This window comes from Carcharhinus amblyrhynchos, chromosome 5 (assembly GCF_965287045.1).
Source record: "Carcharhinus amblyrhynchos chromosome 5, sCarAmb.v2.hapA, whole genome shotgun sequence".
NCBI classification, from domain to species: Eukaryota; Metazoa; Chordata; class Chondrichthyes; order Carcharhiniformes; family Carcharhinidae; genus Carcharhinus; species Carcharhinus amblyrhynchos.
In genome coordinates this window covers 60647668-60663180 of record NC_137328.1, presented here as the reverse complement: position 1 = coordinate 60663180, position 15513 = coordinate 60647668, and the positions used below count along the sequence as shown (strand labels likewise).

General features: G+C 41.0%; 1 protein-coding gene across 4 annotated transcripts in view; it reads left to right on the top strand.

The window, feature by feature from the left end:
• The window catches only part of vps13a (vacuolar protein sorting 13 homolog A), a 405759-nt gene that overhangs the window by 288908 nt on the left and 101338 nt on the right, over positions 1–15513 (top strand). For 3 of the 4 annotated variants that reach the window (XM_080188886.1, XM_080188883.1, XM_080188885.1), the window contains 4 exons: positions 3808–3954; positions 5151–5279; positions 7132–7265; positions 11222–11357. In XM_080188886.1, the coding sequence (XP_080045012.1) occupies positions 3808–3954; positions 5151–5279; positions 7132–7265; positions 11222–11357 (546 nt within the window). The remainder of the gene's footprint in view (positions 1–3807; positions 3955–5150; positions 5280–7131; positions 7266–11221; positions 11358–15513) is intronic. The other variant, XM_080188884.1, reaches the window with a different exon arrangement.

Here is a 15513-nt window from a genome sequence, read left to right as displayed (position 1 = left end):
TTCATAGCGAGGGGGATTGAATATAAAAGTAGGGAGGTCTTGCTGCAGCTGTATAGGGCATTGGTGGGGCCGCAGCTGGAGTACTGTGTGCAGTTTTGGGCGCCGTACTTAGCAAGGATATTTTGGCCTTGGAGGGAGTGCAGAGGAGGTTTACTAGGCTGATGCCGGAGTTGAAGGGGTTGAGCTATGAGGAGAGGCTGAATAAACTAGGCTTGTATTCGTTAGAGTTTAGAAGAATGAGGGGAGATCTCATTGAGACATATAAGATGATGAATGGGATGGATAGGATAGAGGTGGAGAGACTCTTCCCGCTCAGAAAGGACAGTAGGACTAGGGGGCACAGCCTCAAGATAAAGGGGGGGTGGTTTAGAACGGAGTTGAGGAAGAATTTCTTCAGTCAAAGGGTGGTGAATCTCTGGAATTCTCTGCCCGTTGAAGTGGTGGAGGCTACCTCGCTAAATATTTTTAAGACGCGGGTTGATGGGTTTTTGATAAGCGAGGGGATTAAGGGTTATGGGGAGAGGGCAGGAATGTGGAACTGAGCCACGACAGATCAGCCATGATCTTATTGAATGGTGGGGCAGGCTCAAAGGGCTAGATGGCCTACTCCTGCTCCTATTTCTTATGTTCTTATGTACAAAACATGACCGGACAGATGGTCTGAGAAAGCAGGGCGGAGAGCAGGGAAATCTAGATTAAGCTGCATTTATTTCAATGCAATAGGCCTAATGAGCAAGGCAGATGAGTTCAGGGCATGGATGAGTACATGGGACTGGGATATTATAGCTATTGCTAAAACATGACTAAGGGAGGGCAGGACTGGCAGCTCAATGTTCTGGGGTACAGATGGTACAGGAAAGATAGAACAGGAGGCAAGAGAGGAGGGGGAGTTGCATTTTTGATTAGGGACAACATCACAACAGTAGTGAGAGGGGATATATCCAAGAGTTTGCCCACTGAGTCTATATGGGTAGAACTGAAAAATAAGAAGGGAGAGATCACTTTAAAAGTGTAGTCCAGGCCCCCAAATAGTCAGTGGAAAACTGAGGAGCAAATATGTAAGGAGGTTACAAATAGATGCAAAAAAAAGGGTGGTAATAGTAGAGGACTTAACTTTCCCAATGTTGACTGGGACAGCCAAAGCATTAGGGGCTTGGATGGAAAGAAATTTGCTGAGTGTATTCAGGAGGAATTTCTCATTCAGTATGTGGATGGCCTGACTAGGGAAGGGGCAAAACTTGACCTCCTTGGGAAATAAGGAAGGGCGGGTGACAGAAGTATTACTTTAGGACCAATGACCAATGTACCATTAGTTTTAAGATAGTTATGGAGATTGAAAGGCCTGGCCCAAAAGTTAAAATTCTAAATTGGGGCAAGGTCAAATTTGATAACATTAGACAGGAACTTTCAAAAGTTGATCGGGGGAGTCTGTTGGCAGGCACAAGGATGGCTGGAAAATGGGAGGCTTTCAAAAGTGTGTTCATCAGCATTCAGGGTAAGCACTTTCCTTTTAGAGTGAAGAGCGAACCTGGTAGAAGCAGAGAATCCTGGATGACTTGGGTATTGGGGTCCTAGTCAAAAAGAAGAAGGAGGCATATGACATGCATAGGCAGCTGGAACCAAGTGGCCTCTTGAAAAATATGGAGGGTGTTGGAGTAGGGTTAAGAGAGAAATCAGGAGGGCAAAGAGGGCACTTGAGGTTACTTTGGCAGATAAGGCAAATGAGAACCCAGAGAGCTTCTACAAATACATGAAGGGCAAAAGAGCAACTAGGAAGAGAGTAGGGCTTCTTAAGGATCAAAAATTTTCATCTGTGAATCCACAAGAGATAGGTGAGATCTTAAATGAATATTTCTCATCGGTATTTACTGTTGAGAAAGGCGTGTATGTTAGGGAATTTGGGGAAATAAATAGTGATGTCTTGAGGAGTGTACATATTACAGAGAAGATGATGCTGGAAGTCTTAAAGCGCATTAAGGTAGATAAATCCATGGGATCTAATGAAATGTATCTCAGAACAATGTGGGAGGCTAGGGAGGAACTTGCGGGTCCCCTAGCAGAGGTATGTGAACCATCGACAGCCACAGGTGAGGTGCCCGAAGACTGGAGAGTGGCAAATGTTGTTTAAGAAGGGATGCAGGGAAAAAACTGAGAAATAAAGGCTGGTGAGCCTAACATCTATAGTGGATAAGTTGTTAGAAGGTATTCTGAAAGATGGGATACAGGCATTTAGAGAAGCCTGTTTAGGGACAGACAGCATGGCTTTGAGTTGAAAATCATGTCTCACGAATTTGAGTTTTTTGAAGGGGTAACCAAGAACGAAATGAGGGTAGTTGCAGTTGACATTGTTTACATGGACTTTAGCAAGGCCTTTGACAAGGAGCTGCATGGTAGGTTGTTGTATACAGTTAAATTTCATGGGATCCGGGCTGAGGTAGCCAATTGGGTACAAAATTGGTTTGATGGCAGAAGACAGAGGATGGTTTTAGAGGGTTGTTTTTCAAACTGGAAGCCTGTGACCATCAGTGTGCCTCATGGATTGGTGTTGGGTCCACTGTTATTTGTTATTTATATTAATGATTTGGATAAGGATTTAGGAGGCATGGTTAGCAAGTTTGCAGATGGCACCAAGATTGGAGCATAGTGGACAGTGAAGAAGGTTATCTAGGATTGCAAAGTGATCTTGATTAATTGGGCCAGTGGGCTGATGAATGACAGATGGGGTTTAATTTAGATAACTGTGAAGTGATGCATTTTGGTAGATCAAATCTTGGCAGGACCTATTCAGTTAATGGTAGGCCATTGGGGAGAGTTACAGAACAAAGAGATCTAGGAATACAGATTCGTATTGTCTTGAAAGTGGAGTCACAGATGGACATGGTGGTGAAGAAGGCATTTGGCACGCTTGGTTTCATTGGTCAGAACATTGAATACAGCATTGGGATGTCTTGTTGAAGTTGTACAAGACATTGGTAAGGCTACACTTGGAATACTGTGTGCAGTTCTGGTCACCCTATAATAGAAAGGATATTATTAAACTAGAAAGAATGCAGAACAGATTTACCAGGATGCTATTGGGACTTGATGGTTTGAGTTACAAGGAGAGGCTGGATAAACTGGAGCTGTTTCCCCTGGAGTGTAGGGGTCTTAGGGTTGATCTTATAAAGATCTACAAAAAAAAGGGCACAGATGAGGTAGATAGTCAACATCTTTTCCTAAGGGTAGGGGAGTCTAAAACTAGAAGGTGTAGGTTTATGTTCAGAGGGGAGAGACACAAAAGGGTCCAAAAGGACAGCTTTTTCACTTGGAGGGCGTTGAGTGGTTGGAACGAGCTACCAGAGGCTGTAGTAAAGGCAAGTACAATTTTGTTCTTTTTAAAAAAGCATTTAGACAGTTACATGGGTAAGATGGATATAGAGGGATATGGTCCAAATGCGGGCAGTTGGGTCTAGCTTAATGGTAATAACTGGGCAGCATGGACAAGTTAGGCCAAAGGGTCTGTTTCCATGTTGTAAACCTCGATGATAGTAACTGCATTAGCCTGAAATTCGAGAACATAATGCAATAATTAAGTAAAGACATTATTATCATATAACTGCGATGAAGCCTTTTGTCAACTTGGAATAGATGTCACTCTTGTCACAGCTGAAATTGAATTGTGGAAGTGAGCAACCTTAACAGATGAAAGAACGAAAGACAACCTAAAGTCATAGAGGAAAGTAAACTTGTCAGTCATGAATTAACTAGTTAAGTAAGTTTTACGATTTTCTTTGATTAAAATTCAATTTGTTAATGATCTTTTTCCAGGTTGGTGTGAGAATAGACAACAGCAGCTTTAATCTAACAAGAATCGTTACTTTTACACCATTTCATATGCTAATCAACCGGACAAAGCACAGAATAGAAATAGCTGAAGAGTGCGAGTCAAAGTGGTTGGGAATTGATTCAGATCAAGTAAGTTGATTTTTTTTCAATCAATAGTGAATATTTTAAAAAATCAGTTGCTTGAAAAAGATTAATATTGAAAGATATGGAGAAAAAATAATGCAAGAAAAATAAAGTTAAAGCGGATGACTTGGGAGAAAATGACTAACTTGGACAGTGATCCAAATGTCCTTTTATTGCATGTTTCTAACATTTGCAATTGTCCTTAAAGTTTCAACAAGCAAGTGTAAATTGCAGTTGTGGTGATGTGGTAATATTAATATTCTTTGCATGCTTGGCATGGCTCCTGCTCTGCCCAAGACAACAAAGAACTACAAAAGGTCGTAAATGTAGCCCAATTATCACGGAAATCAGCCTCCCAGCTGTTGACTCTGTCTACGCTTCCCGCTGCCTCGGCAAAGCATAATTAAGAACCCCACGCACCCCAGGCATTCTGTCTTCCAACTACTTCCTTTGGGAAAAAGATACAAAAGTCTGACATCACATACCGACCAACTCAAGAACAACTTCTTCCCTGTCAGACTTTTGAATGGACTTACCTTGCGTTAAGCTGATCTTTCTCTACACCCTAGCTATGACTGTAACACTACATTCTGCACTCTCTTGCTTGCTTCTCTATGAACAGTATGCTTTATCTGTTTAGCGTGCAAGAAACCATAATTTTCACTATGTTAATATATGTGACAATAGTAAATAATCAATCAAATTAAATCATGAATGAATTAAGATGGGACAAAAGGGTTTCCATATTTGTAATTAGCTTATGATGTGACTGAAGCTGAACTAACTTTAAATAATTTTTGTCATTCCTGGCTATTCCTGCAGTCTTATACATGAAATAAAAGGTTGTCCTACTTTTACTTGTGTTAAACTCATCTTAATACTTGTTTTCAACAAATAATGCTGTGATTTTTGGGCCAGACAGGGACCTGGTACCTTGTTTACATTTGCTTGCTTTCCAGTTTTCAGCTTATTTAGTAATAGATTTTGAGTAATATGCGTTTCCATATAGATTTAATTTTTCATTGATTTGCCTGCTCGTTAGCCTAAATATCTAATGGAAAGTAATCCCATTGATATTTTGAGTGTGAAGGGAATTTAAAGAATGGTCAAAATGAAATGTATAATTTAGATTAGTATCCTGCCATTGAATATATCATAATTCTTTCTTTATTTGATGTAGTAACTTGCTTTGTTTCAATTAGTGCATCCCATTTTGGCCTGCCAGAGATTCTGAGAGAATAGTAGTTCGAATTGTAGGATGCAGTGCAGTACCACAAAAAGTTTACTTCAACAAACAAGAAAATTGTCTTTTACTTCATCTGGACAATAAGGTATGAATATTTTAGAAATGCTATGAAGTAAAAAGCATGACACATAAGAGTTACCAAGTTATCTAGCTGATTGTCATGAATGCTATTCATTTTAAAAAGACATAAGTAATTAATTGCTCTTATGCAAGCATCCTTAAACTAATGACGAACATTTGGGTTATATCAATTGATTCCCCATGGTATTATTCACAGTTAATTGTGTGATGCGCCTGCATTTTAACTGCACATGTTTTCTTTGTATTGTTGATAGGTGCTTGTACGTCTTTTTTCTGGTTGTATGCATGATTTTGTTGGAAATTTTTATTTGTTTTATTATTTTGTTCAAAGTTTGTTTTTAAAAATAGTTGTCTTTGAAAGCAAAAATAAGAGAAAAACCTAAACATGGAAAGAAAAGAAAACAAAATGGGAGGATAGAATTTATGCTCTGAAATTGTTAGACTCTTCGTTTGATAGGCTGTCAGATGCCTAATCAAAAGATGAGGTGTTGATCTTCAAGGTTGTGGTGAGATTCAGTGGAACAGTACAACAAGCCAAGGATAACCATTGCAGCATGGAAGCCAGGTGACTAATTAAAATTACAAACCCATGGAATCTCAGTAAGAAGTCTCAGATTAGAATTCAACAGAATTTTATGGAATCACAAGCTTTCGGAGTGCTGCTTTTTCACCTGATGAAGGAGCAGTGTTACGAAAACTCGTGATTCCAAATAAATCTGTTGAACTTTAACCTGATGTTGTGAGACTTCTTACTGTGCCCACCTAGACCAACTCTGGTATCTTCACATCGTGGAATCTCAGGATCATGCTTGCAGACTGAACAGAGGTGTTCAACCCAATCTGTGTTTAATATCTCATTTACAGGAGATTACACTGAGTAGCAAATACAGTGTATTAAATTAAAAGAAGCAAAGGATGGTGGGAAGGTTGCATCATTCGGAATAGTTGCAACAGAGAAGCTGGAACTGGGAGAATGGAATGGAGTCCCTCAGTTTAGTTTCCACTTTGCTTTTTTTGGGTTTTTCTCTTATTTTTGCTTGGAGTCAGCATCACATCGCCTCTTGATGCACCTTTTGTTCCTCTGTTGTTTTTCTTGTCTCGTCACCATTCCTAAGAAGGCCAAACTCTTCCTGCCATTCAGTTCCTCCTTTTTCCACCTTATTTATAGACCTTTGTTCGTCCATGTCCCACTCACTCCTGCTCAATTGTAATAAAAGTCCCAGTTGTAATGAAAGAATGATAACTCTGTTTCTCTCTCTGCAGATGATGCCTGACCTGCTGAGTATTTCCAGATTTTCTAGTTTTATCATTCAATCCCTCAACCCTTAAACTGAAGGATATATAAGCTTACATTACACAATCTGTCCTCGTAATTAAAGCCTTAGTATCATTTTGGTGGAATCGATGGTGTATCCTTATTAAAATCAGTATTTCTTTCCTGAGATGCAGACTCCAAAACTGAATGCAAACTCCAGGTATGGGCTGATCAAACTGGCCTCTGAAGGATAACTTTCTCCCCATTGACCAATATTCTGTTAGCATTTTGAATATTACTTGTATTTTGCTCCAGCTTTTAATGATTTGTGTAAATAAAACATCACAATTATTTTTGTCCTATAAAAAATGTCTAGAATTTTTCGAATGAATGACCTCGCACTTTATTTGCCATTGTTTTTCCAGTCACTTAATATGTGTTCCTTTATAAATTCTGCTCCATTCCATCATCAGAAGTTAATATGACTCTGAATTTGGGAGTATCTGCATTTTTGAATTGTGTATCATCTATCTGAATTAAATTAAAATGTATTACAACTTAATTCTCCTTCTTGATTGAATTTTCCTCCTATATATTATAGTTTGGAGGCATCATAGTGGAAGTGCACTTGGCAGAACATTCAACGGTGATGACTTTTAAGGATTACCATGAAGGGGCTGCTCCATTCTTCATTATTAACCACACAAAAGCAAACACAATTGAATATCGTCAGAGGTACATTACATATATAACAAGAATTTGTTTAAGAAATGGCAACCATTTTCAATAAAGTTCAATTTATTTGGGAATTATGTAAGCATAACTGACCTGTTATGACAGTGACCTGGTGACACATTTTAGTAAAGAACAAGAAGCCACATGCAATACTTTTTAACCAGGTACTATGTACACCCATTCTAAAGATATGATTTTTTTTAAAGTCAGATGAGCACATATGACTGCAGTTTACTCATGGTAGTTATCACTATAGAAATGTTTAACTCTTGGGTTTTGACTTAGATTGCATATAACAACGTATTTCAAGTTATTTTGAGTATTATTTCCAGGTATGTTGGCAATGATTAAAAATGTACCCGTTAAAGGATCAACAGACTTACTGGAAAATATAGCTTTTTATAAAACTGTAGTCCATTAGTGGTACTTAAATCTAAGCTTTTCTAAACACACTCACCTTAGAGTCATAAATCATTATGGCAGAGAAGGAGGCCTTGCTGATTCTCTGCAAAGCAGTCTAGTAAATTGCATTTCCCCCACCACTTCTTAATATACTCTATCCCCATAACCCTGCAAGTTTATTTCCCTCAAGTCTTTATCTAATTTCCTTTTGAAATCACAATCATCTCCACTTCATCCCCCTTGTATGCTGCATTTCTAGGTCGTTATCACAAACTGTGCAAAGAAGGTTCTTTCTCATATCCTCCTGCATTCTTGCCCAAGAATTTGCTTAAGTTTGTGTCCCTTAGTCCTGTGCAGTCAACTAATGGAAACAGCTTTACTTTTGCCCGCATACTTGCATATAACAGATTTCTCCTCACTCACTCTTTTTCTAAGGAGAAAGACCCAACTTCTCCAAGCTAACTTTGTGGCTAAAATGCCTCATCATTGGAGCTATTCAAGTAAACTTCCTCTGCACATTCTCAAGGACTGCAAGTCCTTCCTCAAGCATGGTGACCAGAACTAAATGGCCTAACCAGACCTTTATAAAGATTCAGGACCACTATTTAGGGAGCCCAGGGTCACTTATTATAGAATCCCTACTGTGCAGAAGGAGGTCCTTTGGTCCATCAAGTCTGCACCAATTCTCCAAATGAGCATTTTATCAAGATCCACCCACAAACCCCCCAACACCAATCCCTGTAACCCTGCTTGTTTACCATGGCTAATCCACCTAACCCACACATTTTTGAATGGTAAGGAACAACTTAGCATGGTCAATCCACCTAACCTGCATATCTTTGGATTCTGGGAATAAACTCACACAGACGCTAAAGTTTAAGTTTATTTATCAGTGCCCAAGTCAGCTTGCATTAACACTGCAATGAAGTCACTGTGAAAATCCCCTAGTCGCCATACTCCGTACACTGGTTGGGTACATTGAGGGAGAATTTAGCATGACCAACACACCTAACCAGCATGCCTTTCAGACGGTGGGAGGAAACCAGAGTAGCCGGAGGAAACCCACACAGATATGGGGAGAATGTGCAACTCTGTACAGACAGTGACCCAAGCCGGGAATCGAACATAGGTCCCTGGCGCTGTGAGGCAGAAGTGCTAACCACTGTGCCACAATGCTGCTTTGCTATCTATTCTCCCAATATGTCCCATCACTCTCAATTTTTAATAATCTGTGCAAATGAACCCGAGACCCCTTTGCATCTTCACACTCTTTAGAGCTGTGCCATTAAATGTATATTGCACTACTGTGTTCCTTCTGTGAAAATGTATTACTTCACACTTTGTTGTTTTAGTTCCATCTGCCACTTATTTGTTCATTCTGCTAGTTGAATTGTATCCTGTTTCTATCACTTATATCATCCTCACTATTTGCCACATGTCCAACTTTGTTATTATTGGCAGATTTGAGATGTTGTCCTTATAATTTCAAAGGCACTTATATTTACTAAATGCAATGGTCCTATGATTGACTGTTGGAAAGACCACCAGCAGCAATTTTCCTTTCAGTCTTAGGTGTAATTTTGCTTTGGCTAGGTGCGATCCCATCACATTGTAGTTGGCACATTTCTAATTTAGAAGTTGTTCTTGCTCTCCTTCATTACTAATTTAATCCTTATGACGCAATGATCAGTCATAACCAAGCAAGATCTAAACAACAAGTTATAAATGGGCTTCTGTGTTTGGCTGTTCAGCTACATTTGCCCTTCAAGTTTAAAATTGTGCTGCAACTGCAATGATAGAGGATATTTCAACAGCTGTGAAACTTTGAAGTAGATTCTATGGTCACAATTTTCTGGCCTTGCTGCACCTGGCACAGATTGCGCCAGTCCTGAAAATGGGTTTTGCGTCCAGTGCCAAACAGTTTGCAGTTGTCCCGGTCTCTTGCTACTGGCACAAACCAGATCTCTCTCAGAAACGGTGCAAAGTATTTTAGCATATTTAAAGTCACATTTAAATATACTTGGCCTGTTCAGTGCCGGATTCTCTCAGTTCCTGAGATGTTCCATTGATGCAGTGAGAACCCAGTGAGAATCACTACTGGTCTCCACTAGCAGAGAACAGGCATAATGGCTGCACTGGGGAACTCAGAGGCCATTGAAGCCCCTTGGTGATTGGAAACAGAGCTGGGCAGTGCCCACTTGACAGTGCCAACCTGGTGCAATAATGACAGGTGAGCACTGCCTGTGTGCCAGGCAGTGCCAAGGGGATGGGGCCTGGTTGGCTTCATGCTGGGGTGGGACATGATGGAGGGGCTACGAATGGGAGGCATGTTGGGGTTGTGAATGGGAACCCATTGGGAGGGCCCCGATGCTGGCAATCCGTATTGGAAAGAGAGTGGGGAAACATGGGGAGGTCCCATCCTCCATGGGAGGAAGGTGAGGGTCTTTCAGTGCACCGAGATCAGGGCACCCTTTCAAAATGGTGCCGGATGTCTTTGCAGTCAAGCTCACCGATATGTTTAGGTCCCGCCACTCTCAGAACCAGCACATGTCTCATCACTTCCCCAAAAAATGATTTAAATACGGGACAATTGCAGTCCAGCCTGTACCAAACAGACCGGAGCTGATCGCTCCAGTTTTCTCATTTTGTAGGAGAATTCTGCCTGTTATAAAAATTACACGTATACTGACCAGAAATTAAATGACAGTTCTGGATTCGGTGGGGTGGAATTTGTGACATATTCCGCCCTCATTGCCCAACAGCAATATTGAGATGGGAGGGAAGTTCTGGTGAACAATTAGAAGCTTGGACATGTCAGTTGACATTTTAGGGGCGACAGGATAAGATCAGGAAAGGGAAGGATGTTTCTGGTAGCAATTGGATTACTGACCATTACACTGGGAGCTATAGGCCTGCAGTCAGGAGGACTAGAGAAGGGTGAAGTACGTAGGGGAGCACTTCTAATTTTCCTCCCGCACAAGAAGTGTTGAAAGAGAGAGCACTACCGTGGGGTGTAGAGAATGTTAGCCTTAGCTCAGCTGTCAAGAATCCTGCAGCTCACTTTCTTTTAAATTGATTTCACAAGATTGCAACTTCGGTCTGGCGATTAAGTCCCCATCCACATGAGTGCTTATATCAAACATTCTGCACTTTAAGGTTTAAAGGAGTGCAACTGGGGTGAGGTTGCCTGATTCTGATATTTTAATGCCCAATTCTTTCCTGCCTATCAAACAGCAGGGATTAAAAATGAGGTCCATAAATGTGAGGGAACATAAATTATATGGGATGTTAAATGACTGGATCCCTACAGCTGTTAAGTAGTTCATTAGCAGTATTAATTATATATGTTATTACTTTCCCAAATTCAAATAAAAGTGCTCATTTCTTCTCTTTCAGAATGTTAGTTTTAAAATGTGTGCCTTGTACTTGAAGTGCAAAGATACAAACATTAAAATATATTTTTGGTCAGTTTTAACATCCCTCTAGGAATAATGTAACGAGAACACTGAAGATTCACTTACTTTTTTATTACAAGTGCCATAATTTGTTATCAGCAGTTCAACTGGAAAGTGGCATAAACTAGAGCCAGGGAAAGCAACTTACTATACCTGGGAAGACCCAACAGGATCAAGAGTGCTGAGCTGGAATTGTTTATGTGAAAGTGCAACAGGAGAGTTGAAGACCATGGAGGTAAGTATATGGAATATTTTTCTCTAGCACTTTCACCTTCTATTTGGTTTTAACTTTGTGCTGTTAAATTATCTTTATGTTCCATTTCAAGTTTCTGATACAAAAATCTGACTATGTATAGTATCTCTAGGACCATCTTTGATGGTTGTTGGTTTTATCTCATTTCATTTTCAAAGTTTTACCCACAATTTGCTATCCTGCATGTATATGTTGAGCAAGGTGACATTTGTCTTTCATTTGTACTCATTAATGCTTTTTTTAGTTAAAATCCATTTTCACATTGTGTACATTAGAGACCAGATTTGTCTGATTGAAGATATGGTCTGGTGTGTGAGCCATATCACAGGATCATTTAAAGCACTAAGGAGGTCATATGAACTCTGGCGAGAGGATCAGTACAAAATCCAGTCTTCAGCATTATAGTTTTAATTTTATGAGGTCTCTGTCAAAGGTGCTAGTGGTGTTCTTTGATTAAAATCACATTCTGTTATTGTCAAATTTTGATTTTTGAGGCAAAGAAATATGGGCATTTCACATTTAAGTAGTAAAATTATTGAAAATTATGGTTTGAACCATAGAAAATTACAGCTCAGAAACAGGCCTTTTTGCCCTTCTTGCCTGTGCTGAATCATTTTTTGCCTAGTCCCACTGACCTGCACTTGAACCATATCCCTCCACACCCCTCTCATCCATGAACCCGTCCAAGTTTTTCTTAGATGTTAAAAGTGACCCCGCATTTACCACTTTATCCGGCAGCTCACTCCACACTCCTACCACTCTCTGCATGAAGAAGCCCTCCCCCCACCCCCAATATTCCCTTTAAACTTTTCTCCTTTCACCCTTAAACCATGCCCTCTGGTTTTTTTCTCCCCTAGCCTCAGTGGAAAAAGCCTGTTTGCATTCACTCCATCTATACCCATCAAAATCTTATACACCTCTGAGGAAGGCCACATATTATGGCTATATAATATTGATGCATATTTGCTCTACTGGCCTCAGCATTATTGTTTATTATTTCTTCTGCACTGCATGTTTTGCCAACTTATTTCCTATGTATTGATGTCTCTTTGCTAAATCCTTCAGTTACTGTCTCATAGATCCCTACTGTGCAGAAAGAGGCCCTTCGGTCCATCGATTCTGCACCGAACACAATCCCACCCAGGCCCTACCCCCATATCCCTACATGTTATACCCACTAATTCACACATCCCTGGACACTAAGGGGCAATTTCTTAGCATGGCCAATCAACCTAACCCACACATCTTTTTGGACTGTGGGAGGAAACCGGAGCACCCAGAGGAAACCCATGCAGACACGAGGAGAATGTGCAAACTCCACACAGACAGTGACCCGAGCCGGTAATCGAACCCAGGACCCTGGAGCTGTGAAGCAGCAGTGCTAACCACTGTGCTACCGTGCCGCCCCAAATTGAATTTAAATTCCACCTCTGCTGTGGCTGGATATGAACCAGCATCCCCAGAAGATTAAACAGAATAAATAAGTCTAGCAATAATACCACTAAGCCATGGACTCCCTCCTACTGAACAACACTTTACTGATGGGAGAACATGCAGATTAGATTGGGATGATGATACCCCCTTTGACTATTTTTATTGAGCTTAATGAGTTAGTGAAGGGCTAAGCAGACAAAAATTTCTTCTAGTTCAATAGTACCTTGAGCTGTATATCTATGTCTGTCCAACTTGGCAGACCGTGTCACTGTTGCTGAGAATTTTAGAGGAAACATGCCCTTACTTCATTGAGTCAGTGACCAAGCTATGCCGTTTGCTGCAACTGATTCTCAGGCCCACGTTTTTGCTCTTGAGGTGGATGCGTGGTGGAATTGGCACACCCACACCACTAGAAGCAGGAGTGATGCTGAGGTGGGCCCTGCATGAGGAATACATCTTTGCCAAATAACAGGAAAGCCTGTTATAAGTTTCTGCTATGAGACAGGAAGTCAATACAAAAGCTTTTTTCATTGAGAAGAGACATCTGTCAGAGGAGTCAGGTGAGCTCTAATGATGATACTTATTCAGCTGTTGCTGACACTGGAAAAGATGGCCCAATATGGGTCCTCCAAAGGAAAATGTAAATATTACTACTAGCTATTCATCTTGTAATTAAGAAATATATTCCACAAAGTTAAGACTGGAAAAACTTCACAAGACGTAAAAGTAGCAGTATCTTGGCAACTCATGATATTCTATTATAGGGCAGCATGGTGGCACAGTGGTTAACACTGCTGCCTCACAGCTCCAAGGTTCCTGTTCAATTCCGGTGTTAGGTGACTGTCTGTGTGGAGCTTGCCTGTGTGTGTGTTGGTTTTGTTTGGGTGCACATCCAAAGATGTGTAGATTAAGTGGATTGGCCATGGTACATTGACCGTTAGTGTCCCAAGGAGACAGTAGGTAAAATGGATTAGTTATGGGACACGTGTAGGGTTATGGGATAGGGTGTGGGAGAGGGCCTGGGTAAGATACTCTGTCATCGAGTTAGTGCAGACTCAGTGGGCCACATGGCCTCTTCTGCACTGTAGGGATTCTATGATCAGATCAATGCCTCGGGAAGTCATTGAAAGGCACACATTTGCCACCCTATCCTCTTTCTCCCTAGTCTTAGGCTGCGGCCATATAATTGAATGTTGCATAGGACCATTACAGTTGTACACTGTCATAGCGTAACATGACTCAGAGGGGGCAGATCAGCAGAGTGATTTGCATTCAGTGTGAGTGAAAGGAACAGAAGCTGCACCACCCTGCATTCAAGCAGTCCCATTCCCCACAACCCTCAACATTTGGTATAGCTGAGCTAGAGAACATGATTTGTGTATGTGAGCAGACATATGTTCTGTCTGAGATTAATGAAGCTGAAAACATAAGGTGCCCATATTTTTTGTATTTGTGCTGGAATGTCTCAAGGAAGCAAGACTTGAGAAAACAGCATGGAGAGGGATTGGGAGAAAGTGGGATGGGAGGGGTGGGGGATGGCAATGGTGCTCTATTTTAGTGACCTCGACCTCCAGCTCCTGATCAAGACGGTCCAGCAAAGGAACAAGACACTATTCCCAAGTAGTTGCGCTGTTCAATCACTAAGAGGGTGTGGCGCGAGATCACAGCAGGAGACCATGCCAGGTCCTGGATCCAGTGTAGGAAGCCCTGCTGTGATCTGAGAAGGTGAGTTGTTTGACTAAAAAGCATATGGATTGAAGTGGTGATTCACGTCTAAACGATGAACCTGTGGTGGTAGACTTAGCGCATAAACCACATGGAAACTTGTATGTCTAAGGCACTCCTGAAGTTGCACACAGTAATGAGTAGAAATATGAATGTACTGCCAGGTTAAAAAGATTCATCCCTGGCAGTCCTACATAATAATTCAACATCATTTTGTATGTTGTATTTACAGGACAAGAGGGCACACAGTGCAATGCAGGTGGCCTGCACTGTGAGTGGGTCTGTGAGACATCAGAAACATTGAGGAGACAGTCATGGAGGTAGCAAGGTTACCCACCCAGCTTATTGTTGGGAGTTGGAGAATTATCTGTAACAAGTGTTAACTGCAATGACACTTTGAAACGTGATGCTAATTGTAAAAGCAATCCTGTTAGTGCACGAAGCAGAAGAAGACTTTAGTGTAATAGGGATTAGGTTGTATGGTAATCTAACTGCAATTATGATTGCAGGCAATAGCATGTAGCCAAAAGTGCTTTCACAATCTGGAGGTCGAAATCTCGTTAGCTCCTTTTGGGTCTTACACACAACATAGTGGCATTTGTTTATACCATTACCGTCGCCTGGACTGCTTAGAACCATAGAAAATTACAGCTCAGAAACAGGCCTTTTGGCCCTTCTTGTCTGTGCCGAACCATTTTTTGCCTAGTCCCACTGACCTGCACTTGGACCATATCCCTCCACACTCCTCTCACCCATGAACCCGTCCAAGTTTTTCTTAAATGTTAAAAGTGACCCCGCATTTACTACTTTATCTGGCAGCTCATTCCACACTCCCACCACACTCTGCATGAAGAAGCCCCCCCCCAATATTCCCTTTAAACTTTTCTCCTTTCACCCTTAACCCATGCCCTCTGGCTTTTTTCTCCCCTAGCTTCAGTGGAAAAAGCCTGCTTGCATTCACTCTATCTATACCCATCAA